This window comes from Anabrus simplex, chromosome 5, assembly GCF_040414725.1.
Source record: "Anabrus simplex isolate iqAnaSimp1 chromosome 5, ASM4041472v1, whole genome shotgun sequence".
Taxonomy (NCBI): Eukaryota; Metazoa; Arthropoda; class Insecta; order Orthoptera; family Tettigoniidae; genus Anabrus; species Anabrus simplex.
The window spans coordinates 371,000,642-371,028,287 of NC_090269.1; the positions used below are offsets into that span (position 1 = coordinate 371,000,642).

Genomic DNA, 27,646 nt, shown 5'->3' on the forward strand with positions numbered 1-27,646 from the left:
TTCGCACGTACACAGCAAGCTGAGGAGACGTTAATTGAAAGTTAAATACTTTATATTGATTAGAAATATTATAGAATAAATTGGAATTAAACTTAAAAGAAAAAAGGGGGAAAAGTGGATTACGGGCATAGTTGGGGGGAAAAGGGATAAAGGTCCCAAAAAAGGGGAAAGGGTGGGTGAAAAATGCCTCTTTTCGCAACTAGAAACAAAATTTCACACTGTGATATCTTTCCGAACGAGCTTTAATTACGTCAACAAAACAGGTGCGACCTAAATGTCCTAACACTGATATAATAATAATAATAATAATAATAATAATAATAATAATAATAATAATAATAATAATAATAATAAGGTCTAGAATGTCTTTCACATTCTCAGAATTCATGAACCTTACCATTATTTTGTCGATACACTAAATTTTCTTTCAATTTATCGGCACTGTTTATCTCTCCTGTGGGTGGGGTCAGTACGAAAGAATCAGTACACCCTCTCTCGTTTTCTAAGCCTAAAAACGTATCCATGATTATATGCTTTTTCTCCCAGCGGAGAAAATGTAGGAGTGAAAAGGTTTTCTAGTTAGCTACTCGTTTGGGATACACTTTGGAGGTTGTTTGAAAACTTCCCTCCGGGAATTCGCTTCAGCACTGGAAAAGTTGCTTAACCGAAAACTGCTCATATAAACGCAAGGATCTGCAATTTTGCTCTAATTGTCTTTAGCATGGCTCTATGGCATTGTGTGCTCACCAGCCGCCAGATGGCACCGTTGTCTATCTCTGTGGATGGTTTCAGCGTTATCAGATCAGTACAGCTTGTGCTGTTGTGAACCAAAGATGGCCGCGCTACTCCCTGTTTGCACCAAGGAAGAACAGCGTACCGTAATCCGTTCTTTGTGGTCTGAGGGTGTACCAGGAGCGAAAATTCTTAGAAGACTTTCAGCACAATACAAGGACAATATTTTGACACAGCGAAGTGTTTACCGGTGAAGTGAACAGTTCAAACATGGTCGCATGAGTGAGAAGGATGAGGAAATATCCAGGCGTCCATCTGCAGCCGCAACTGATGCCAATATTGACCAAGTGCGTGATATAATCCTGAATAACAGATGAGTGACTGCTGATGACGTGGCAAACCATGTGCATAATAGCCATGGTTGCCAGACCACAAAAAACGGATTACGGAACTCTGTTCTTCCTTGGTGCAACCAGAGAGTGGCGCGGCCATCTTTACGTCGCAACAGCGCAAGTTGTACTGATCTGATAACGCTGAAACCTACCACAGAGATACAGTAGACAACGGTGCCATCTAGAGCAATTAGCAAGACAATTAGAGCAACATTGTAGATACTTATTGAACTTCCTACGTATTTTTGACCTTATTAGACCGGTAATCACAGGAGTACAGCCATTGGAAATGAGAAAAGAATTATGAAAACAAGTATCGTGCAGAATTAACCTTTTCGGTGAAATTATGGCAACGCTACTGTAAGAGAACACAGAATTATGTGTGTCCTATACCAGAGGAATTTGCCATCCATCTCTGTCACCTCCTTCAGCTGTATGTATGCGATGTTGTTAAAAAATGCGTTGAGAAGTATTCACCGGTCCATGTGCCCATCCCTCTGTTGCCAAATTTGCGAAACCTAGCGCCTATTGCTAAAACAATAACTATTTGAAGCAAGTGACATACGAGTGGCACGTGGTCACGGTGACAACATCGTCATTCAAAGTGATTGATTTTAGAGACTACATGGAACTTGGTATTCCTACAAAATCGCTTTTGTATTCCAGATGCATATATCATATTATTACGTTTTCAAGTTTCGGAATGCTTAAATGCTCCTCTTGTTGGTTTCCCTACAATTGCCTTATTGGTTTAGGCCAGTGGTTTTCAAACTGTGGTACGTGTACCCCTAGGGGTACGCCTGAGACTTTTAGTCGGGTACGCGAGCACCCTTCAGCGACAAATGAAGAATATTTGAAATGTGGAAATAAATAAGAAGAAAGTTAAATATGTATGAATATTGAATTTTCACGCCCGCATTGTAATCGAACTCGACTATCAACCTACTAGGTCGTGTTACGTACATTTAGTACGTGTTGAGGAAATGTTAAGTGCAGAACAAAACTGAACAACCGGACATCATCTAAAGGACATGTACTACTGGCATCACACTGTAGATCCTTTCCAACAGAACAAAGATGACCTACGCACCATAGCTCAAGTGGTGGAGCAACCGGCGCGAAAACGGGAGGTTGTGGGTTCGGATCCCACTGATGTACAGTTGGTCATTTTTATTCTGTACTTGTCATCTCTTCAACGCGTACTACATGTACGTAATACGACCCCATAAGTTGAAAGACGTCCACCTCTGTGGTGCAGTGGTTACTGTGATTAGCTGCCACCCCCGGAGGCCCGGATTCGATTCCCGGCTATGCCACGAAATTTGAAAAAGTGGTTTGAGGGCTGGAACGGGGTCCACTCAGCCTCGGGAGGTCAACTGATTAGAGGTGGGTTCGATTCCCACCTCAGCCATCCTGGAAGTGGTTTTCCGTCGTTTCCCACTTCTTCTCCAGGCAAATGTCGGGATAGTACCTAACTTAAGGCCACGACCGCTTCCTTCCCTCTTCCTTGCCTATCCTTTCCAATCTTCTCATCCCCCACCAAGGACCCTGTTCAGCATAGCAGGTGAGGCCGCCTGGGCGAGGCAGATTAAGAAAGCTGGAAAGTCTCACCTGGACCACGAGACATCAGAAAGCTGTGGCACGCCATGCAGGCAGCCCATTCCATCGAAAATTTAATGGTTCACAATGTCTGAACTCCAGAATTCTTATTATTATTTATCTGTTTACCCTCGGTTTTTCCCTTGGACTCAGCGAGGGATCCCACCTCTATCGCCTCAAGGGCAGTGTCCCGGAACTTCAGATTCTGGGTCGTGGTACAATTGCGGAGGATGACCAGTACCTCGCCCAGGCAGCCTCACGTGTTATACTGAACAGGGGCCTTGGTGGGGGATGGGAAGATTGGAAGGGATGGACAAGGAAGAGGGAAGGAAGCGGTCGTGGCCTTAAGTTAGGTACCATCCCGGCATTTGCCTGGAGGAGAAGTGGGAGACCACGCAAAACCACTTCCAGGATGGCTGAGGTGGGAATCGAACCCACCTCATCTCAGTTGATCTCCCGAGGGTGAGTGGACCCGGTTCCAGCCCTCGTACCACTTTTCAAATTTCGTGCAGAGCCGGGAATCGAACCCGGGCCTCCGGGGGTGGCAGCTAATCACACTAACCACCACACCACAGAGGCGGGAATTCCAGAATTAAGATCGAAAATTGTTCATCCTTATTTATTAATTTGATATTGAGACTAAAATATAGCGTTTTGTGACACTGTCATACAAACAGGGCTAGTGTGTTACTTTATTGATACAGGCACAAACTTTTAAATTTCTTGTGATGTGTTATTAAAATGTATTTAATTTCACAATCTCGACTTATTTCAGATGTTTATTTAAAATAATGTTTCATAATCAATCCAAAATGCCTCAATAATTTGCCAGCAACTCATATATTTTACATCTATCATTTAGGGATTTTTTGTGGGGGGTGCATTGAACTTTTAGCCATGAGTGAGGGGTACAATCTCATAATGGTTTGAGAACCTCTGTAGGCTGACCTGTTGATGTATTTTCCGCTTAGGCTTTCTTGGATCTTCAGCGTGAAGGCTGATGCCAGTAGTTAAACCATGAATTGTCCCGAGTAGGTTAGTGAATCACTCTACTTAACTTCTTCTAAACTTACGTTTCATCGCTTCCCCCAAGCTCAAGTTGCTCTATATCCCTCAATCACGATTAATTTCATAATAATAGTTAAGCCATGAAATGTCCTCATTAGTTTAGTAATCACAGAACTGAATTGTCTAATTTAAACTTCCACTTCATTTCTAGCAATAACCCCAGGTTGCTCCATGTACCTCAACCACGGGTTATGTCTGAACTTCTGTTAATGGACAACGTCATTCAAATAAATGTCATTGTTATTTCTCACCCATGAAATAAATCACACATGTTATGTGTTTTGTGTTAAACCTTCAACTCAACCTTCAGTGTCGACACGCTCCTTGGCGTATATAAGTCCTCATTGGTCACGGGTCTTCATTGCAGACAACATGGATCGTTTGTATATGTTCCTGACCATCTCTCTGGCTCTCTTGAGCTCAGTTGTGGCACAACAAAAGTATAATCCCAAGTGGGATACTGTGGACGTGGACCAGATTCTACGCAACGATCGTCTCTTCAACAAATACGTCTCGTGTCTACTTTCTGATACGGATACTGACTGCACAGAAGACGGCAAGGAACTCAAGAGTAAGTACAGTAAATGTACTTTCTTCTTTTATCGCTTTTGTCCAGCTGTGGACCACGTAAATAACTCCTCATGATTTAAATTTTCTTTGTCACCAGTACTCCTTCATCCTCCTGCTTGCTGCTTCTTTCCTTTCAGCCGTCCATTGTTGTTTCTTCTTGGTCGCTGTTTCTGGCTCTACGAAACCCTTAAATGTGTGTAACTTTTTTCTGAACGTGGTTCTATTGTGGATGTCTTGATGTGTGTGTTCATTTCTTGCAAATACTTCTTCGTGTTAACAAACCATTTTGCATAAGAGCTGCCTTTCCTATTGGGCTTATTGAAGTGGTTAAACATTTTCTTGGCAAGTCTATCATCAGGCATTCTTGAAATATGTCCAAAAAATTTAACTCTTTGCATTTAAATGGCATCTGAAATCCTACTGCATGTTTTATATATCTCTTTGTTACTGCGTAATCGATATGTGTCAGTACATTTCTTTGGACCGAGGATTTTTCTTAAAAACTTAATTTTCTTCTTCTCAATTTCTTCAGTGTCTTTCCTGGTTGTTGATCCTAGGCATTCTGAAGCACACAAGCACTCTCGTTGAATTACTGCCTGATAGTGGCGTAGTTTTGTCCTAATAGAGATCGCTTTCTTGTTGTATGTGTTTTTTGTAAGGTGGAATGCAAGCTCCATTTTTCTGGCTCTCTCGCGGTTTGCTTCTTTATCAAGCCCATTAGGTTGTATAATCTCACCAAGGTATTTGAATTTAACAACTTTATATATCTTATCATTGTTTGTTGTTATTATGTATCTTGGAGCTTCTTTAATGTTGGTCATGAAATGTATCTCTTCAAATGATATCTGCAGGCCGGTTTTCATTGCTACCACTTGTAAAATGTTAACTTGTATTATCGCCGATTCAATATTTTCTGATAACAGTACAAGATCGTCAGCAAATGCTAAGCAGTTGATAGTGATGTTCTCTTTCTTGTATCCTATCCTTATTTGGTCTTTAATGCCTTTTTCTGCAAGTTCTTTTTCCCACTCTTTGATGACTTTATCCAGGATACAATTGAACAGCAGTGGTTATAGGCAATCTCCTTGCCTAACGCCTGTCTTGATTTCAAAGTGTTCAGATATCTCTCCCATAAATGTAACCTTTGAATATGTGTTTGTTAAGGTCTCCTTTTGCCTGCTGCCATTTCTTGATGGATACAGTACTTTTGTATCCATCTCTTAGCACAGGCTAGAGTAAAGTGTAGCTTCCACCGAAGTACCAGTCTCATCCATGGCTGTAACAATATGGAAGCTGCTGGGGTATCGGTGGTGCTGAGTAATGACATTCAGAGCACGACTAGTGCATCTTAGTGTTATGAAAGGTGTTTCTCATAGAGTCAGTCATGCTGCAATAACACTTTCTGGCCCAGTGAGGAAAGCAATGACAAACTACCTCACTCCTCGTCTTGCCTAGTACGCCTCATTTTGGTGCTGCCATTGGTTTTTGAGGTTTCCTTATAACCACATAACCTTTGGTGGTGCTATTTGAGGATCCAACCAGCCTCTGGGCTGATGACCTAACAGACAGACAAGGTCTCCTTTATTAGCTGTATTGTTATCTGTACCCATTTCTCTAAGGATGTTAAACAATGCAATCCTGTCAACTGAATCATATGCTTTTCGAAAGTCAACAAAAACTACTACATACTTCTTGCCCCTGGCAACTCTGTCCTTCAGTATTGTCTTGAGGTTCCAAATTTGTTCCACACACGATCGTCCCTTCCGAAAGCCTCCCTGGTACGTTATTAAACGAGTTTCCAATCTCTCTAGGTAGCTGCGTCAGTGGAACAGTGTTAAAAATAGAATGGAATAGAATACAGTACACTTTTGTGGTGTAGTGGTTAGCATGATAAGCTGCTGCCCCCTGAGGCGCGGGTTCGATTGCCGGCTTTGCCACGAAATTTCAAAATGTGGTACGAGGGCTGGAACGGGGTCCATTCAGCCTTGGGAGGTCAAATGAGTAGAGGTGGGTTCTATTCCCACCTCAGCCCTCCTCGAAGTGGTTTTCCGTGGTTTCCCACCTCTCCTACAGTTAAATGCTGGGATGGTACCCAACTTAAGGCTACGGCCGCTTACTTCCCTCTTCCTTGTCTATCCCTTCCAATGTTCTTATCCTCCCTACAAGGTCGCTGTTTAGCATAGCAGGTGAGGCCGCCTGGGCGAGGTACTGGTCCTCCTCCCAAGTTGTATACCATGACCCAAAGTCTCACGCTCCAGAATTACAGCCCTTGAGGTGGTAGAGGTGGGATTCTTCTCTGAGTCTGAGGGAAAACCAACACTGGAGGGTAAACATATTAAGAAGAATAGAATACTCCCATCTCGTAGTTCCGGATCGCCTGCAATTGGGCAGAGAGTAATCATTCATTACAATTCATATTATTCTGATGCATGCATGCTTTTCTTATTACATTTAAATTTATCTACTGAAAATGAAATGAAAATCCACAGACTGTTTCCAGTCATTCGACCGGGTCACGGATGGAATTGTGCCGTCTGCCGAAGCCTGTCGCTCTCCTCTGGGGCAATGATTAATGAATGACAGATGAAATGAAATGATATTGGAGAGTGTTGCTGGAATGAAAGATGACAGGGAAAACCGGAGTACTCAGTTCGTCCAGCACAAATCTCACATGGAGTGACCGAGATTTGAACCACGGAACCCAGCGGTGAGAGGCCTGCTTGCTGCCGCCTGAGCTACGGAGGCTCTATATTTATCTACTACTACCGTATACATTACACTTACACCTAATTATTATTTCCACCTAATCGCTAAGTTATAGTAGAAAAAACTACCTATTTTTGTTCTAGGCATTAACAGTGTTTTATTGTCTAGGACATGTATCTTACCCTTATTAATTGGCGCGAGTATTTGTTTTGTTATGAGTCCGAACAGATTTCTCCTTAGCTTACAATACACACCTTGAATTCTCGACCTACAACTATGGAATTCCAGCAGCTGAGAAAGACACAGCTCATCTATTGCAAGCTAAGCAGATTCACATGAAATTGAACACACTAACAATGAGTGGCAGCGACAATGCAACCATGATTATAAACGTTGACTGTTCTTGGTTTCTTTTCACACTTTTATATAGTGCTATTATTTTTTCCCTTTCGCCACATACTTCTTAAAATACGAAAAAGTCTTTGCTATTCGACCTGGTGGGCCGGCCCCGTGGTGTAGGGGTAGCGTGCCTGCCTCTTACACGTAGGTCACGGGATTTATTCCCGGCCAGGTCAGGTTTTTTTTACCTGGACCTGAGGACTGGTTCGAGGTCCACTCAGCCTACGTGATTAGAATTGAGGAGCTGTCTGACGGTGAGATAGCGGCCCCGGTCTAGAAAGCCAAGAATAACGGCCATCGGGCTGAGCAGCGGTCGCCTGATAGGCCAAGGCCCTTCAAGGGCTGTAGTGCCATGGGTTTTTGTTCGGTTTTCTTCGTCCTGGTGTGATCCATTGTTTCTTTAACAATTTAGCAATTTACAGAAACATTTCTCCCTTTCTATTTTTGATTTATATTTACTACCCAAAAATTTAATTCTAAGTGCATCAGTTCCCTTACATACTCTCAATAGATGAGCCTCTTCGATTATTTCTCCACAGAGTAAATAATGATTTTCACTATGTTTTTCATTCAGCCACTTATATTTTATATATATCCCCATTAGCCACTACACCACACCTCTTAGTTCTCTATTTGGGAGCTTTTCTTTCCTTATTGACGTATTTAGGATAATTCTGATAATATTCTTTTAGTCTCACATTCTGCCATAATCATATGCATCGCTTCTCAGTATCCTTCACTCTGATCTTTACTTTGTTGATGAACCACTTCTCTTTACCGTGCATCTCTTTACCCCAGTATTCTCCCATTCCTGGGATCAGTCTTATAATATTATTGCTATGATCAAGATCTCGGGTGATACACTAGTATTTCACGGTCCAGTAAAATTCTACTTCGGTTGCAATTGAAATATGAAAATTAGTACGCACACAGCAACACTGCGGATGGTCGGAAATTCCATGCGATTTTCTTTGGTTAGCTGTTTAACGTAGCAATGATAAAGACATGTGATCATAAAATAGGAAAGAGTGAAGAATGAGAAGTCTGGTCTTAATTACAGTACAGTTCTGGCAACTCCGAGATGTCAAAATATGAAAACACGTAAAATAGTAGGATTCAAAGTCATCACCACTCCTTCAGCGTATCCAAATCGTTCGGGAATTATTATTATTATTATTATTATTATTATTATTATTATTATTATTATTATTATTATTATTATTATTATTATTATTATTATTAAGCCTCCGTGGCTCAAATCCCTGCCACTCCATGTAAGATTTGTGCTGGAAAAAGCGGAGGCGGGATAGGTTTTTCTTAGGATACTCTGGTTTTCCCTGTCATCTTTCTTTCCAGCAACACTCTCTTTAATTTCATCTGTCAGTCATTAATCATTGCCACCGAGGAGTGAACCGCTGGATGGGGGCTTCATTCACTCCATTCCAGATCCGACTGAATCTCGAAAGAGACTGTGGATTTTCATCTATATTATTATTATTGTTACGGTAATATCGTGGATCACAGAGGTGTAAGAAGGTGCTGGGTGAATGGGTGGACAAGGAACTGACCAGAGCATAAGTTAATGCACTAAAGTTTGAAATTTTGTTTCTTTCCTTCCTTTTTCTTAAAATTAAATCGGCAGAAAATTTGGAACAAACAACAATCATAAAAATCTAAATGAGCTCGTCAGCTCCCACAACAACAATGACTTAAAGTTCAACAATCAGGTACAAAACTAGAGAGAATATTATTAGCATGATAATATACGAAGGGGAGTTTTATAGCTCTGAAACAGGTACACTATTTTATAAGAGCATGTTTGCTCCACTAACTTACATAGCCTAGGAGTTTGAGTACAAATGTTAATACATTCTAGCCTCTCAAAGGCATACATTTCTTACAGCGCAAAAGGTTACACCTGACAATGTTCAAATTAAGTATTTACAGTCATTTAGCACTACTCTGGGTTTATCTTCTGCTCAACAGTTCTTCACTTTCTGTTTCCGAAACATAAACAGGGGCAATGAGTGCCCATACTAAATGGCCTTAATGTAAAAAGAAGAGGTTGAATATGATTGACCATAAACAAAAGGCTAGGAGGCGAAACCCTTGCACACCTTCTAGAAAACTTTTAAAACTCTAAGTGGGCTTATGGCCCGAAGTTACAGAGCCTAAGCCTATCCTACACAGGGGTGACTAAAGGAGAAATGTTAAATGCCGAAAGTGTTAACAATTTAGAGGTCCAGAAAATTTTAGTCACCCCATACCAAGTTGAATGGGAATCAACAGAGAGTAATCAATCATTGTTCCCTTAGTTTACATATTTTCCAGCAAGGATTTGAACATAATTCTCAGACTTGCCGATAATCTACATTTAAACCATGAAATTTGAACTTTACATGATTAAAGAATTGAAACATTCCTCTCAAGCTATCTGCCTGAAGCTATCACATATTATGAACTTCTGCCTTTACCTTGCTTGTTGGGCTTTCCGAACGCCGACCTCTGGTCCCTGCCCCCTTAGGACACGCCACACACAATATACTGAAGCGATGAAGATGACAATACTGTCCTAAAGCGCCCAGTTTTCATTGTATCTCGAGGGGAAATTTCCAGAACTCTTTACAGATAGACTGGATATCAGTACACACCCCTCATTTTAATTGTCCAGAGAAAATGTTCACAAAATTTCTGATTGGTTGATAGGTACAGGAGTTGGAGGGAGCAGAAGTGTTGACAACCTTGACACAAAAACAAAACAATGTTCGAAAACTAAGGTTAGCCAAGTGTGAAAATATACATTTCTTAACACTAGAACCGCATCTGGGTCATTTTTGACCCAGCTGTTAGTTCTTTATTCTATATACTCTGAAAATAAAAACTATTTGTAGCAAGTTTACACAGCCAATGAATATACCAGTACCTGCGCTGGATGTTTCTTTCTTTTTTTTTTTTTTTTGAAATTTAATACCCATAATGTGTATTGATGTAGAATATTAACCATGCAAATAATGAATATGTAGGTAATAGGATTGCCCCACTACGCTGACCACATTGAGTCCAGTGCTCTTATGACACTGCGAATGTGCAGTACAGCAAGAAAGGCTTCCATCTCCTCAGTATTTGGAGATCATTCATCTGACATCAGTACACACGATGTACATTACGCTGCATATAGTTAATTTGCAGGAATGGTACTTCGCACGACGCACGTGTTGAGAATACATAACATTCCTTGGCTGTACACATGCTACAAATATTTATTTTCCTTTTGGCAGAAGGTAGGAAAGAAAGAAATAACAACTGAGTCACAAATGACCCATCCGCGGTTCTGGTGTTAATAAGTTAATTAGAGTTCGACCCGCTAGGGGGAGCAATTGAACCAATGACAAGAGACATTTAGCGGTTGAAAATCCAAGTATCTTGCATAAAATTACTTCAAAGCATATTACCTAGATGGCCTTATAGGAGGCGCGCATTTTAACGGCAGGAGAAGGTGGATTAGACAAGGATGTAATACATTACCGTCGATGTTAAGGATCATCTACTAAAAGATATAAAGTAGCAGGGTAGTATTCAGTTAGGTGAAAATGTAGTAAGCAGTTTTGATAGATAGATAGATAATGCCTTTATTGGTGGCGAAGTTAGGGCTCAAGGCCCTCTCTTACACTTAACCACTAGATGAGTATACATATACATAACTTATAATTTCGAATACAAATAAAACAAATAATACTAATAGCAATAATAATAATAATAATAATAATAATAATAATAATAATAATAATAATAATAATAATAATGAAAGAATCCTTAATTTTAAAATACACAAAATAACGTACACTTAAATTATGTAACTGCGGTAATCCATTCATTCATCCCATTCATTCCTTCATTCACTCAACAATTATCCAGCAAGTCAGCGGGATCTACCCAGCAAATGCTCCCGGCAAGCCACTTTAAACTTGCAATGAGAAGGATTTTCTCTAATGTTCGCAGGTAGCGAATTCCATGACCTAGACACAGAGATTATGAAGGAGCGGTTGTACACAGCAGTGCGGTTTATAGGTATGGCAAGAGAGGAACCAGATCTTGTATTGTGTTCATGATAGGACGAGAGGTAAGAAAAAGATGAAGACAGATAGTCGGGAGTATTAGTGGAAAGAACTTTGTGCAGAAGCGATAGCATGTGAAGTTCACGGCGCTGGTGCACTCGAAGCCACGGCAGCTCCTTATAATAAGGTGATATATGAGCATCATATCGCAGATTAAAGATATATCTTATGCAGCTGTTCAGGCTCCGGTCCAGTTTCTTGTTACTGTCCCAGGTTATTCCAGTCAACACACAGTAGTCAAATATAGGTAGTATAAGAGAGCGAATTATTTGTACTTTAAGTCGAACAGAGAATATATTAGCGAACCGTTTCAGGGGATATAAGCTTTTATGTACTTTATTGCATGTGCTTATCACCTGTTGAGTCCAGTTTAGAGTCTCAGTCATGATAATTCCTAAGTTGGTCACTGAAGTAGAGTAGGGTATGATTTTATTGTTTAAAATTATTGGGGGGATGTTCTGTTGCTTGAGGGAATAAAGGTTTTTACTGGTACCGATAATAATAACTTGAGTCTTATTTGGATTCATTAATAAACTGTTTTTATTTGCATAGTCACTAAGATGTTGAAGGTCAGAATTTATTTTAGTAATTGCAGTATCAATATCACTCGGTTTTGAATGATAGTAAATCTGTATATCATCCGCGTACACTTGCAATTTGCAGAATTTAAGAGCTTTTGATATATCATTAATTTGGATGATAAATAGCAGTGGTCCGAGAACCGACCCCTGAGGGACGCCGAGGGTCTTCTTTTGCCATCCTGAACTCAAATTTCCAACCGTTACACGTTGCCGGCGATTTTCAAGATAAGATAAAAAGAAACGAAGTGATACACTGTTAAAATTTAGCTCTCGAAGTTTCTGCAGTAGTAACTGAGGATTAACAGTGTCGAAGGCACTACTGAGATCTAATAATGTCAATACAGTCACGTCCCATTGGTCCATTGCACGTCTGATATCATCTGTCACTCGTAGCAAAGCTGTCGCAGTGCTATGTCCTTTCCTGAAGCCGGATTGAAAGGGATTCAAGAAGGAATGCTTGGTAAGGTATTCAGTAACTTGTGTATGAACTAGACGTTCAAGCACCTTGGATAAGGGTGGTAGAATGGATACTGGACGATAATCTGAAGGAGAATCCAACTTGAAGCTCTTCGGGATGGGTCTAATTAGTGCATCTTTCCAAACATCTGGGAAAACTCCGTTTGTCAGGCAGTAGTTAAATATATGAGTTAGTATTGGCAGAACAGCTCCTAAGATATCCTTAATAAGCGATATAGGAATGTCATCATTACCTGTGGCATTAGATGTTATAGCGTATATCACACGTTTAACTTCATTCGAGCTGACATTTCTAAAAGAGAATTGCTCATACACAGGCTGGTCTTGTAACAAGGGTAGTGAATTTTCTGGGAAGGAGGTAGAGGCTATTCTTGGCCGTGCGAAATGATCATTTAAAACATCTAGCGATATGCTTGGCACATGTTGCTCTACGGCTTTACCTATACCTAACGTGCGTTTGGCCTGTATCGCAAACTTGGTCATAATGGTCGTAAATTTGGAACATAAATATAGGTGCAATGAATATGATACGAAAATTCTCAACATTTTCTAAGACTTAAGTGATGCCAGGAGGGAGGAAACCTAAGAAAACTGAGGTTGGAGATAATAACAGGTGGATCATTTAAAGCTCGCATCCGGGAGATAGTGGGTTCGAGCCCCACTGTCGGCAGCCCTGAAGATGGTTTTCCGTGGTTTTCCACTTTCACACCAGGCAAATGCTGGGGCTGTACCTTAATTAATGCCACGGCCGCTTCCTTACCATTTCTAGGCCTTTCCTGTCCCATCGTCGCCATAAGACCTGTCTGTGTCCGTGTGACGTAAAGCAAATAGCAAATAGAAAAAAAGAAGATAATTTAAAGAATTGACGATGCGTGTTCTCCCAGAATGATAGAATAGTAAGTGAGATTGAATCAAGGTGCAGCAAAGCAACAAGCAGTGAGCTCACAGCTGCGATCAACAGTATTCTGTAAGAAGGAAGTCGGCTCACAGACGAAACTATCTTCTCACCGGTCTGTGTTCAAACCAACATTTCTGTACGGGAGTGAACGCTGGATGAACTGAGGATATTTTATTCATAACTTAGAAGTGACAGACATGAAAGTAGCTAGAATTATCTCTGGTACAAACAGGCGGGAGGAACAACGGCAGGAGTGAGGAGATAAAGGCTACTTTAGGAATGCACTCGATTGATGAAGCTGTACGCAAAAACCAACTTCGGTGATGGGGTCAAGACAGGTGAATGGAGGAAGATAAGTGACCTAGGAAAGTAAATGACTCGGTTATGGAGGGTAAGAGAAGTAGCGGTTGATCAAGACGACGATGGTTAGACCCAGATTATAATTATCTAAGAGGTATGGAGCTAAACGAGCCGCAAGGCTGGTTACAAATGTAGGATTGCGGAGGAGCTTAATAAATTCACAAAGGTTTGCAGACTGAACGCTGAAAGGCATAAGAGTATGTACGTATATTGTTATTAAGGCAACAAAGCTTTATGGCCTGGCACTGTAGTTTAGTCGGTTGGAGTTCCCTTGGCGGAAAAAATAATTCATCATTAGAATGTCGGTTTCTGGAAACAAGAATTAACCATATCACAGAATATGGAGTGCTCCAGGACCTCAAGGTCACAAATTCCAGCGAAATCCCAGTCTTTTTGTGGACTTAGGGTTCCTATCTTATAGCTTTTAATAAGTGAGAAGCCTACTGATGTCCATTCGTGAAAAATGCCCATGGTAATGAATATTGAATTTTCACGACAGCATTGTAATCGAAACCGACTTTCAACCTATTAGGTCGTGTTACGTACATTTAGTACGTGTTGAAGAGATGTTAAGTACAGAACAAAAATGGCCAACCAGACACCAGTGGGATCCGAACCCACAACCGACGCGAAATCGGTAGGGGATCCGAACCCACAACAGACGCGAAATCGGGAGGTTGTGGGTTCGGATCCCACTGGTGTCTGGTTGGCCATTTTTGTTCTGTACTTAACATCTCTTCAACACGTACTAAATGTACGTAATACGACCTAATAGTTTGAAAGTTGAAAGTCGGTTTCGAAGCCCATAGTATTTCATCCGCCTACGTCGCGCGCGGATGTACTGCGTTTCTATCCTGTGGTGGTGTTGTTGGTGATTATTGTTTTAAGAGGAAGTACAACTAGGCAATCATCCTCTACGTAACACTAATAAGAGAAAAAATCGAAGGGACCTGTCGGTATAATTCAGAGTTCGCTTTTACTCGGTATGTTCCGCCTCGAAGTACTCTGGGTCCATGAATTTTCTTGAGGATATGTCTTTCACCTTTTTCCAGGCCGTCCATGATGTCTTTGCCATTCGTTACCAGAGTCTCTGCTGGGGTCTGACTACAGTTCTGTAGTGATGGATCCTGGCATTCTTCGAAATGCATTTCTTTTTGTATCGGTTTCAAGAAAGTTGGTAAGGCTATGTTGAGTTTTGTACATCCCCGTAGGAGGAGGTTTCCGCGAAACCGAAAACGATCAACTTTCCCAGTCGTTCCATGGGTGGTCACCAAAGGGGTTTCCCTTGGGTGTAATTTTCCGAAGTATGTGACTTGTCATACGATATCTCCAGTCCTATCTTAACCACTGTCTCGTGTAGGACTTGGACAACAACGGTAGCCTCCTCAGAGTTGTTAGTAAGGGCAGATATGGCATCGATAGTTTACTTAATAAAGAAAACTGTGTTGTAGTACTAGGGATGAAAATAAAGTAGTGGCAACGTATTCCAGACACTCTCGAACATGCACAAATTGGATATGTGAGCGTCCAGATGGCGCTGTTGTCGATGTGTAGGGTGTATTTGACGAACATCCAATTGTGAGTATTGTTGCTGTGTGGCGTTGAAGTGAAAAGTGCCGATTTCACCGGTCTTAAGCACTTTTAAAATATCATCAGCGCACGTGGATTAAAATCGAGATTGGCCGTGGCAAAAATGCATTAGAGTATTATCAACGATTACGTGAAGCCTGTGTCGAAAATACATTGCCATATAGGACGGTTTCACAATGCGTCAAGATGTTTCGTGCGGGTCGGTATCAGACTGTGTATTTGTACCGCACGGGTCGGCCGTCCATTCCTCAATATTAGATCGACATCGTGAGTGGTTTTGTTTCCGTAGACCATTGATGGACTGTCCCTGAATCATCCGCAGAGTTTGGTCTCAGTCATCAAACGATGTGGCACATACTAATGAAATGTCTTAACATGAGGAAATTTGTATCCCGTTGGGTTCCACATCAACTCACCGACGTACAGAAATGCCACCGGTATGCACTGGTTGGCATCCACCTGGACAGATACCGCAAAGAAGGAGACGCATTTCTGCGACGTAATCGTATTGTTGCCATTGATGAGACGTGGGCACGACCCTACAAGCCAGAATTAAAGCGCAAATAAGTAAGGTTCACCACTTCAGGAGAATTTCTACAGAAACCCACTCGGGTGAAGCTTATACTGATTGTGGCATACGATAACAAGGGTTTTATTCTTACTCGTCATCATGCGCCTGAGGGAATAATTGTCTACAGTGATCACTATTACCGATTTTTGGAGGATAGCTGCGTCCGGCTATGCGGCACAAACGTCCATATTTATTGGGAGATGATCGCCCTATCGTGTTGCATGACAAAGCACATTGTCAATGAAATATCGACAGACAACAAGAAAATTGCAAGTGATTTGGGAAGGTAAAATATTAGAACACTGCTTCACTCCCAAATATCTAGGAGTAACTCTTGATCGAACACTAACGTATAGAACACACTGTCTGAACACCAAAAGGAAGGTATTTGCAAGGAATAATATTAACCAGAAATTATCGGTTCAACCTGGGGGGCGCATCCTCTCCTTTTAAGAACTTCAGGAATAGCTCTGTTATTCAGCAGCAGAATACGCCTGCCCTGTATGGTGCAGATTTAGTCATACTCATCATGTGGATGTTGCCTTAAATGAGAACTCAGACTCATTACAGGATGTTTCAGATCTACACCACTTGATAAAGTTTATTGTCTAGCAGGTACCTCCAGATATTCGCCGTGAGTGTGCATCCATATTGGACGAATCTAAAGCACTGAACCTGACGACGCATACTTTATAAGGGTACCAACCAGCAACCCAACGGCTCAAGTCAAGGAAAAGCTTTCTCCATACAACTGAAAGCCTCACTGAACCACCATCGAACTTCAGAGTGAGTTCATGGCGTTCCAGATCCAGCCGACTTGCAGAATGGATGACGCCTTTCGAAAGACTTCCTTCAGGCCACGAGCAGAGCTGGTCAACACGGAAGACGCTCAACAGGTTGCGTTCAGGAGTTGGAAGAACAAAGACCAACATGAGAAAGTGGAGTTTTGTCTGCGACTCCACTCTATGTGAATGTGGTGAAGAACAGACAATGAGCCATCTTGTTGTTTGTAACTTGTGTCCATGTACATGCTCTCTCCAGAATGTGATCGACGCTACCAAGGAAGCATGTGAATTGGTCACACCACATTTAATTAAATTTGTATTTATGTAGAGCTTAATCACATCGTTGCCTGCCATCATCAGAAATAATTAATGGTTATAGTACCAGATGTGTTATTGTCCTGATATTATTGTAAGATATAATGTGTGTTTCTGACACGATTAAATAAATAAAATTGCACTGATGACATTGGGAGATCTTGGAATACACACCGTACTCACCAGACATGAGTCCCTGTGACTTCGACCTGTTTCCGAAGGAGAAGAAACCCCACCGAGGCCACTGATTTCCTGACGTGGAATCTGTACTCCCCGCAGTAGGGTGCTCCGTCCTGTCATCAACAGAGATCGCTTTAACAACGGTCTCCAACATTTAGCAATAGGTAATAGACTTTGTGGGTGACTACACTGTATTTGTTAGTTCATTCAATATTGCGTTCTATCAACATCGCTACTACTTTATTTGCACCCCTCGTATATTATATTTGGGTTGTCCCTTATTGATTGTATTGTAAAATAATATTATGTAATTGATTCAACTTAGTCAGTACACAAATGTGTTCTCTATTGTCGTATCGTTATGAACAAAACCAAAATATACCACGTAAGGGAACATTGTACAGGTACTCGTTCTTGAAGTCTTGATGTAAGATAGGACTTAAACAGAGTGAACAGCGGTTATAGGTATCAGCTTCTAAGGTACATCAAAAATACTCGTCATGTAGAAGTTCTTTTTTGAAACTGACAATTCAAATTGAGATATTTCAGGATTAATTTTTCATAGGACTGTTAGTGTTATGTTTTATAGTGTTCCATTAACTTTATACTGTATTTATAAGGCTGAAGAAGAGTGAATTGGGCCAAAACTTGTATCTGCTATGTGATTTTTTCTTAAAGTTACTTTGAAGATACAACTAAGGTGGACCATTTACATAATTTTCTTTTACAGAAATCTATCAATGGCAGAATGTCTGTTAAGAGGACATTATTAATGTTAGGAGGCGTAAACAATTTCTTTATGATCCACCACCTTCTTCTTCTTCTGCCACCTTTTCTGTAACCTGGTGAGTTCGCGACTGCGAACTGTGTAATACGTTCAAATACCTTCGTAGAGCGACATATTATCACTATTGCTTGCTTCTATCGTGGTTGTTATGTGTGTGCGTATGATGAGGAGTGTATTAGGACAAGCACAACCGAGTCAGACAAACTGACAAAATAAACACATCAAACCCCATAACGCAACAGCCCCAATCGACTGCTGTTCAGCCCGAAGACCTGCAGATTGAGAGGTGTCATGTGGTTAGCACAACGAATCCTGTCGGCCGTTATTCTTGGCTTTCTAGAACGGGGTCACCATCTGACAGTCAGATGGCTCCTCAATTGTAATTACGTAGGCTGAGTTGACGTCGAACCAGCCCTCAAATTTAAGTAAAATTCCCTGACTTGGCCGTGAATCGACCCCAGGGCCTCCAGGTAAGAAGCAGGCACGCTACCCCTACACCACGGGGCCGACAGACAAATTGACCAGATTAAATTAAACTCCTCGAAACCTCAAGGATTCCAACCCGGAACTCTCTGAACCATAATCCTCGACTCTCACCATTCAGCGAAGAAGGGAATGTCGTTTCTGAACTCATACACACGATAATTAAAAGCGAAAACTATGCAGAAAATATGATTATAGGAACTGAATTTGTGCTCCTGAAAGTGTGTAACTTGTAACAGGCTGGCTGGGAAGACTTGGGTGTAAGAAGACGAGCTGCTGGACTAAGAGGTATGATTCAAGTGGAATTTCTTTGCCAGTGGCTCTACATCTCACCGAAACAGAGAGGTCTTATGGCGACAATGGGATAGGAAAGGCCTAGGAGTTGGAAGGAAACGGCCGTGGCCTTAATTAAGGTACAGCCCCAGCATTTGCCTGGAGTGAAAATGGGAAACCACGGAAAGCCATCTTCAGGGCTGCCGACAGTGGGATTCGAACCCACTATTTCCCGGATGCAAGCTCATAGCGGCGCGCCCCTTACCGGTTAACCAACTCGCCCCGTGATCCAAGCTGTCAGTGGAGCTGATGCCATGGAATAATGAACAAGTTGGAACGGAGTTTTTGAAATGAAGAAATTTAATACAGTGATAAAATTCGAAGTCAAGCATTAGTTCATAGTAAGTCCACCTCTGTGGTGTAGTGGTTAGAGTGATTAGCTACCACCACCCGAGGCCCGGATTCGATTCCTCGCCTTGTTACGAAATGTGAATAGTGGTCTGAGAGCTGGAACAGGGTCCACTCAGCCTTGGGAGGTCAACTAAGTAGAAGTGGGTTCGACTCCTACCTCAGCCATCCTCGAAGTGGTTTTCCGTGGTTTCCCATTTCTCCTCCAGGCAAATGCCTGGATGGTACCTAACTTAAGGCCATGGCCGCTTCCTTCCCTCTTCCTTGCCTGCCCCTTCCAATCTTCCCATCCCTCCGCAAGGCCCCTGTTCAGAATAGCAGGTGAGGCAGCCTGGACGACGTACTGGTCCTCCTCCCTAGTTGTATACCCTGACCCGAAGTCTCGCTCTCCGGGACACTGGCCTTGAAACGTTAGAGTTGGGATCCCACGCTGAGTCCGAGGAAAAAAACGCCCCTAAAGAGATTAAGAAAGAAAGAAAGAAAGAAAGAAGAAAGTTTCCAGTAAGAGGAATGAGAGAGTTGAATAATTTAGTAATAAATCGATAAATTTCCAGCTTCCTTGAATTTAAAAAAATACTAGGTAAACGATTCCATGGCTCAGGCGGCAGCGCGCCGGCTTCTCACCGCTGGGTTCCGTGGTTCAAATCCCGGTCACTTCATCTGAGAATTGTACTGGACAAAGCGGAGACGAGACAGGTTTTTCTCCTGGTACTCCGGTTTTTCCTGTCATCTTTCATTCCCGCGACACCTCCAATCTCATTTCATTTCATCTGTCAGTAATTACTTATTGCCCCACAGGAGTGCAACAGGCTTCGGCAGCTGGCACAGTTCATATCCTCGCCGCTGGATGAGGACTTCATTCATTCCATTCTTGACCCGGTCGAGTGACTGGAAACAGGCTGTGGATTTTCACTAGGTAAACGATTGATAGGGAATCTACTAACTGGGCTACAGTCCTAAATGCAGATCAGTGGAAAATGAAATGTATGAATATGTATTACCAACAGATTGGAGTAAATGTGTGATGTAGTTACGTAGAAATGAAGGGGTCAGTACAGAATAGGGTGGCATGGAGGGCAACATATAACAGCTCTATTGGTTGATGACCCAAACAGAAACAAGAGTTCTTGAACGCTATCTGCTTGCATTACACAAGATGCAGTAAATGTACGATCTGGTTAGAGTGGGAGAGGGAAGAAAGTTGAAGTATATACTATATTATAAGGTCAAACACAACCTTTCCTGGAACAGGTAGGTGGAAACCTTACAGGAACAAGTCTGAAACCTTGGCCGAGTATTAACACTTATTGTTAGCTGTAACCATTAAAATGCTTCCTTGTTATTGTGAGCTTGGCAAATACCATTGGTTGTATGAAACTGAAGCCAACATAATTTACACATTTATTAAACTTTTTTGATACAAAAATAATGCGCTAGAAATCGTGTACTCTTGATCGTGTGTCCGATCCAGACCGGCCAGGTCGATTTTTGACCACAAACTGTTCGATAAAAAACCACAATATTCATGTAAGCATGAAAATGAACTCTGGTAAACAAGGAAGGGTATGATTCTAAAAAAAGAAAACATTCTAATCTGTGTATATCGAGTTCTCAGTACGACTAGCGGTAACCGAGAGGAGTGGTGGCGGATCAGTCTTGTATATAGAATCTAAAATTGGTAGAAGAAAAAATATATGGGAAAGTCAGAACTTAAATTTACACATTGATGACCAAAGTCCACTTTAGTTAGAGTGAACAGTTCTCCTTACCACAGGGTACCATACTATACTTTCCATAAAAATAACTATAAATGTCCGCCTCTGTGGTGTAGTGGTGAGAGTGATTAACTGCCACCCGCGGAGGCCAGGGTTCGATCCCCGACTCTGCCAAGAAATTTGAAAAGTGGTACGAGGACTGGAACCGGGTCCACTCAGCCTTGGAAGGTCAACTGAGTAGAGGGGTTCGATTCCCACCTCAGCCTTTCTCGAAGTGGTTTTCCACTTCACCTCTGGGGAAATGCCGGGATGGTAGCTAGCTTAAGTGTACGGCCGCTTCCTTCACTCTTTTTGATCCTCCTTTCCAGTCGTACCCCCGACTCAAAGTCTTGCTGCAAATCACACTTACACTTTCTAAGCATCAATATGTTCACAAAAATTCACATGTAAAATATACAAAAAATAAACAACTAAGCAAGAATAATACAATGTAACATAATATAGCGAACCCGTTTTGAGTATTTCCTGGCGTTGGATTTTTATCGTGTTCGCCCCTACGCGATCTTATTTATTTATCTAATCATATAATAACGTATGGACCACCTCTATTACCTTACCCATCCCTTCCAATCGTTCCATCCCCCCACAAGGCCCCTGTTCAGCATAGTAGGTGAGGCCACCTGGGCGAGGTACTGATCCTCCTTCCCAGTTGTATCCCCGACTCAACGTCTCGCGTTCCTGGACACTGCCCTTGAGGCGGTAGAGTTATTATCCCTGGATGAACCCGGGGGGGGGGGGGGACCAACCCTGGAATTTAAACGGATAATATAATAACTATAAATTCAGCAGAACTACGGAAGGTGATAGAACGGCCATGGGAAAGTTTGCCAGCCGTCTCACAGACGTACAATAAGAGTCGAGGTTTAATTTGCATACTATACATTGGTTAATATTTTTATTGAATTTGGAAGTCGTCTGGAAAGTATATATATGTAACATATGTGAAATAACAATATTTATGAGTATAAGACTGTAAGACCAACAACAAAGGTACAAACAATATGATTGTACACGTTGTACAGTATTTCCATTGCTGAGGTTCTAAAACCATATCAGTCCTCTGTTACAGGTCATACTTGCTGAGAAGTATTTGCAATTTTACTGCATGATTTAAGTTCTGCGCATGTGTTCTATAATTCATTGTATGTTTTCGGTTAGCTGGGTTCGTTCTTTACGTTTTCGATTGCCGTCCAAGTGATTCTGAATTCTTTCATCCACCCTAGTGAGAGTTTATAGTCAGTACGTGTGCTGAAAAGCAGTAGAATGAATCCTGAGAATACAATATTGTACGCTGCTTTACATGGGACAGAACTGATAAAGTGTAGCCTGTGAGATTACTGGGTGTGGGGTGACATTATACAGACCACATAATAATCATAATTGCAAGGTCACAAGCTGGGTGGCACTGAGAATCACCTTGGTTCGAGACTAAACTTAAGTAGGTACTGTTAATAAAAAAAAAACATAATTCAAATTACAATACGTACAATTTGTATCCTTCGGATAGAGGCTGAGTTCAATTAACTTATTACTAATTCAAATTTTATCCTCTTCCTCCCCATTCTAACTTTAGTAATTTTACTTTATTTTGTTTTTATCCTTCATTTATCAGAAACGTTAACGATAAAGGAGGTTGTTCAAGAAAATAATTAGTTGTCAATTAATTTCATAAGGATTTTTCTAAGTTTCAGAACAAACAAATATAAGACGACATATTAGAGAAAATAGAAATTAGAAAAATTTCGGGCCCTTTTCTTCATTCATTAAATATGTATTTTCTCTAATCTATAGTCTTCTGTTTATTTGTTCTGAAACTTAGGAGAATCCTTATGAATAACAAGGCTTAATATTAAATTAGCAAACACTAAGTAAATAACATTAATGATTCCCATCCTCGCCGCTAGATGGGGACTCAATTCATTCCATTCCCGACCCGGTCGAATAACTGGAAACAGGTTGTGGGTTATCAATATTGAATAAAAAGGAAATGTCTTGACCTTTATCACTGACCTACCAGTTAGGTTTTCTTTTAAGAAGTATTTGATTTAATAATATTGAATTAATAAATTAAAGATTGAACGCCTCTGTGATATAGTAGTTAGTGTGATTAACTGCCACCCCTGGAGGTCGGAGGTTCGATTGCCGGTTCTGTAACGAAATTTGAGAAGTGGTACGAGGGCTAGGGCGGGGTTCACTCAGCGTCGGGAGGTCACCTGAGTATATGGGTGTTATTTTCCCTTCTAACCATCCTCAAAGTGGCTTTTCGTTGTTTCCCACTTCTCCTCCAGGCAAATGCGGTGATGGTACCTGACTTAAGGCCACAGACGCATCCTTCCCCGTTCCTTGCCTATCCATTCCGTCTTACCATCCCCCATAAGGCCCTTGTTCAACATAGTAGGTGAGGCCATGTAGGGGGAAGTACTGATCCTCTTCCGTAGTTGTATCCTCGATAGAATGTCTCATGCTCCAGGACACTGCACGTGAATCACACCGCGCTAGATGATCCATGTAAACTAGGAACAACAAAGGTGAAGGATTACAGCCTTGTCTCATCCCTGGAAGTACCTTGAACCAAGAACTCACTACCATCAGTTCTAATTTCTTTTTCTGAGTAAATAAATTAATTATACGATGTATTATGTATGTCCAGCTTTCATTGTACACGCTATATTAAATTTAAATGTGCCTAATCATACGACATTCCGTTGGATAGGCTACGATAGTAACAGAAGAGTCGTAGTTTACGTGAGTTGGAGACAGTGATCTCCATGGTTACCGAAGTTTACTAAGAATCATTAGTGCCTTCAAGTTAATATTACGAACACCAGGTGGCAGAGCAATGCAGGTACATGAAATACTCATATATAGTAACACCGCAGAAATCGAAATGGCTGCCTGGAGTGCCACTAGATGGAAGGAGCTGTAGGAATGTTCATCCTTCACTTCCCGCACGAGCGAATTCACTAGCCGCCATGGGCACTGCTAACAGCAGACTCATATTGTTTTTTGAAATAATAATGTTAATATGAGATAAGTGCTTCTTTCTGGACGAGTATTTCTTGTTCTAGTTCTTCTTCTTCATCAAGCATTGAGTGTTGTCCGTTTCGGAAACAAATGAGTCCATAAAAATTGCTCAATGTACCTTTTCTTAGGACGTTATACATCTCGCCTTCTAGGATAAGAGCATAATCGCCATAGCAGGTAATTAGATGGTGTCCTTTCAACGTGATTGAACCGCTTCCTCCGATAAATTATAATCTTTTAATTGTTTTTACCTGTTTGTACTCGTAAATTAACTAATTGTCCGCCTCTGTGGTGTAGTAGTTAGTGTGATTAGCTTCCGGCCTTGGAGGCCGGATTTCGATTCCCGGCTCTGCTGCGAAATTTTAATGTGGTACGAGGGTTGGAATGGGGTCCACTCAGCCTCGGGGGTCTACTGAGTAGTGGGGGGTTCGATTCTCACCTCAGGCGTCCTCGAATTGGTCTCCGTGGTTTCACACTTCTCCTCCAGGGAAATGCCGGGATAGTACCTAACTTAAGGCCACGGCCGCTTCCTTTCCTATTCCTTCCATTCTTCCCATCGCCTCACGAGGCCCCTGTTTAGCATAGCAGGTGAGGCAGTCTGGGCGAGGTATTTGCCCTCCTCTCCAGTTGTATTCCTCCGACCCAAAGTTTCCGCTCCAGGATACTGCCCTTGAAGAGGTGGAGGCGGGATTCCTCTCTGAGTCCGAGGGAAAACCAACCCTGAAGTGTAAACGGATTAAGAAAGAAAGAAATGAACTAACCGCTTCCACAATCCTCTATTTACGACTAGTTCCGCGGCCTCGTACGGTTTCTCTTATCCTCAGTGGCAAAGTTCATTATTCTTGTAGGTTATCGTCCTCCATTCGTGTCACATGACCCCAATTTAGACGCCGGTTTATTTCATCCATGCAGTCGCTTAAGTGCGGCCAGTATCCAGTATTCGGGAGATAGTAGGTTCGAACCCCACTATCGGCAGCCCTGAAGATAGTTTTTCGTGGTTTCCCATTTTCACACCAGGCAAATGCTGGGGCTGTACCTTAACTAAGGCCACGGCCGCTTCCTTCCCACTCCTAGCCCTTTCCTATCCCATCGTCGCCATAAGACCTATCTGTGTCGGTGCGACGTAAAGCCACTAGAAAAAAAATCATCCATTGAGTTCATTTCGAAAAACCCTTCCGCCTTTGTTCCCACGTTGAACTCCGAGCTCATTACGTTAGATTTTCTACACATTGTTTCTACTTCACGGGCTGCCTGGCCGAGCCAGTAAAGACGTGATCAGTGCTCCAAGAAGGACGTCGGTTCGATTCCCAGACAGGATGTCGAAAATTTAAGAAACGAAATTTCCACTTCCAGAGGGGCATATGTACCCGAGGTTCAATCAGGCTATACTAAAAATGAGTACCAGTTTTTTTCTAGGACCAAAAGGGGCCGGGCGTAGAGTTAACCAATCTATCCCCTTAAGTGCCGAGGTTACCTTCAACTCCTCCAAGTGCCTTCACGGCCTTTGCTTTACTTTGTTTCTATTTCACTTACTGTTATGAGAGTACAAGTATTTGAAATGTTGCACCTGTTTCAATATTCTAGTACGGGGGGGGGGGGAGGGTGATTAGCTCAGTGGCTTAGCTGCTGGCTTCACACCCGGAAGGCTGAGGTTCGAATCCCGGTCGATCCTGGGTCGAGATATTCATCTCAAGATTCCCGAGACGTCGGAAAGGGCATCCGGCCTCAAACCCCAGGCCAAAACCAAACTGAGCCTGGGAGGCTCCAGCGACCCCAGAAACACCTGGGATGAGCTGAAGACACTTTCAATATTACGGATGTGATTCAATCCTATTAGGTCTCTTGCCGGCTGACATCAATTTAGTGGCGGAAATGCTAATTTTCACACCCTTTAGGTGATAGAGGTGGGATCCCTTAGTCCGAGGGAACTGCCCTTTAAGTGATAGAGGTGGGATCCCTCTCTTAGTCCGAGGGAAAAGCCGACCCTGCAGGGTAAACAGACAAAGAAGGAGAAGAAGACTCTGCACAACAACAACAACTACAATAATAATAATAATACCGGGCGAGTTGGCCGTGCAGTTAGGAGCGCGCAGCTGTGAGCTCGAATCCGGAAGATAGTGGGTTCAAATCCCACTGACGGCAGCCCTGAAGATGGTTTTTCCATGGTTTCCCATTTTCACACCAAGCAAATGCTGGGGCTGTACGTTAATTAAGGCCACGGCCACTTACATTCGTACGCCGTTCCTCTCCCATCGTCGCCATAAGACCTATCTGTGTCGGTGCGACGTAATGCAAACAACAAATAATAATAATAATAATAGTCGTAACCAACCGAGCATTAGTATTTAAGCGGTCGGCGTGCTAATTTGGACATTCTGAATGAGCTGTTGTCTAGCAACGAAACCGCATTTCTACTGAATGGTTCCCAAGGCCGATCTAATTTTTCAGATTGACACTCCGTGCACCACAACAGATTTTAACATTCCAGCAGCAATGACTCGAATGCCAGGATTGTTAACCGCCCTTCAAATGTCACCTACCACAGCCGGGAGGGAACATGCGAACCTGGGAGTCGGAATACGACACTCACCACTGATCTTCCGAGAAAAATTCAAAATCGTTAATTTAGCTGTATTAATTTAGTTTGGTACAAACATATGGGAACAATGGCAGGAGGGCACTCTGAATTAGGAAGTAAAGGCTGAGTTAGGAATTAACTCGATGTTTGAAGCTTTGCGCATGTGAGGGGAATGTAGGATGATAGGTTACCTATAAGAATAATGGAGTCTGTTGTGGAAGATAGGAGGAGTAGAGGTAGACCAAGACGATTATCTAAGAGGTATGGAGGTAGACGAGGCGCAGGGCTGGGAACAAATAGAGGATTGTGGAGGTGCTTAGTAAATTCACAGAAGATTGCAGACTGAACGCTGAAAGGCATACGCGTCTATAAAGTAGATGTAATTTATGTATGTAATTTAGTTTGTATTTGCGTTAATTTCTTCTTATTAATGGTGTGTTTCAGAGGCAATACCAGATGCGCTGAAAACAGAATGCAGTAAGTGTACTGAGAAACAAGTGAAGAGCAGTGAGAAGGTTATCCGTCACCTGATCGACAACAAACCTGACGTCTGGGCTAAACTTGAAGCCAAGTACGATTCTACTGGCAGCTACAGGAAGAAGTATCAAGAAGAGGCAAAGAAGCGTGGCATTATTGTCAAAGCTTAAATGTACATGTAGCGGAGAGAAATTGCATGCGTAGTAAATTTTTGAAGCATTAAATTAGTCTTTGCTTTGTGGAAGAAAGAGTTGAGTTCTCACCTAAAGCATTTCCCGTCTTTCTATCTTTCTTTTTTAATCCGTGTACTGCACCCTTTTGTCGGTAGAGCTGCGGTTCCTCTTGATATATGCTGTCTCCGGCTGCTAGAAAAAAATATACTTACCGCATCGTAGAGATTCTTTCTCGGGTGTGCTCAGTTCCAGGTCGCCTGTGGGTTGGTGCATAGGGGTTGCCTAACTAAGGATTACCAGTAAATAGTCTAAAATAACCACCATGACACG

The 27,646-nt window shown here is 42.0% G+C and overlaps 1 protein-coding gene across 1 annotated transcript; it reads left to right on the forward strand.

Annotated features, from left to right (window-relative positions):
- The first annotated feature begins 4,136 nt into the window (after positions 1-4,136).
- On the forward strand, positions 4,137-27,367 carry LOC136874933 (ejaculatory bulb-specific protein 3). Its single transcript, XM_067148644.2, has 2 exons — positions 4,137-4,362; positions 27,111-27,367. Exons 1-2 carry the CDS (start codon positions 4,164-4,166, stop codon positions 27,311-27,313), a joined length of 402 nt encoding a protein of 133 aa, XP_067004745.2. The 5' UTR covers positions 4,137-4,163; the 3' UTR covers positions 27,314-27,367.
- Positions 27,368-27,646: the final 279 nt, after the last annotated feature.

What these genes read in the sequence shown, in the direction of transcription:
- LOC136874933 (XM_067148644.2), top strand. Translation starts at nt 4,164, where the DNA reads ATGGATCGTTTGTATATGTTCCTGACCATCTCTCTGGCTCTCTTGAGC. An exon ending in AGACGGCAAGGAACTCAAGA is followed by an intron (nt 4,363 to 27,110) that starts GTAAGTACAGTA and finishes GGTGTGTTTCAG; the next exon opens with AGGCAATACCAGATGCGCTG.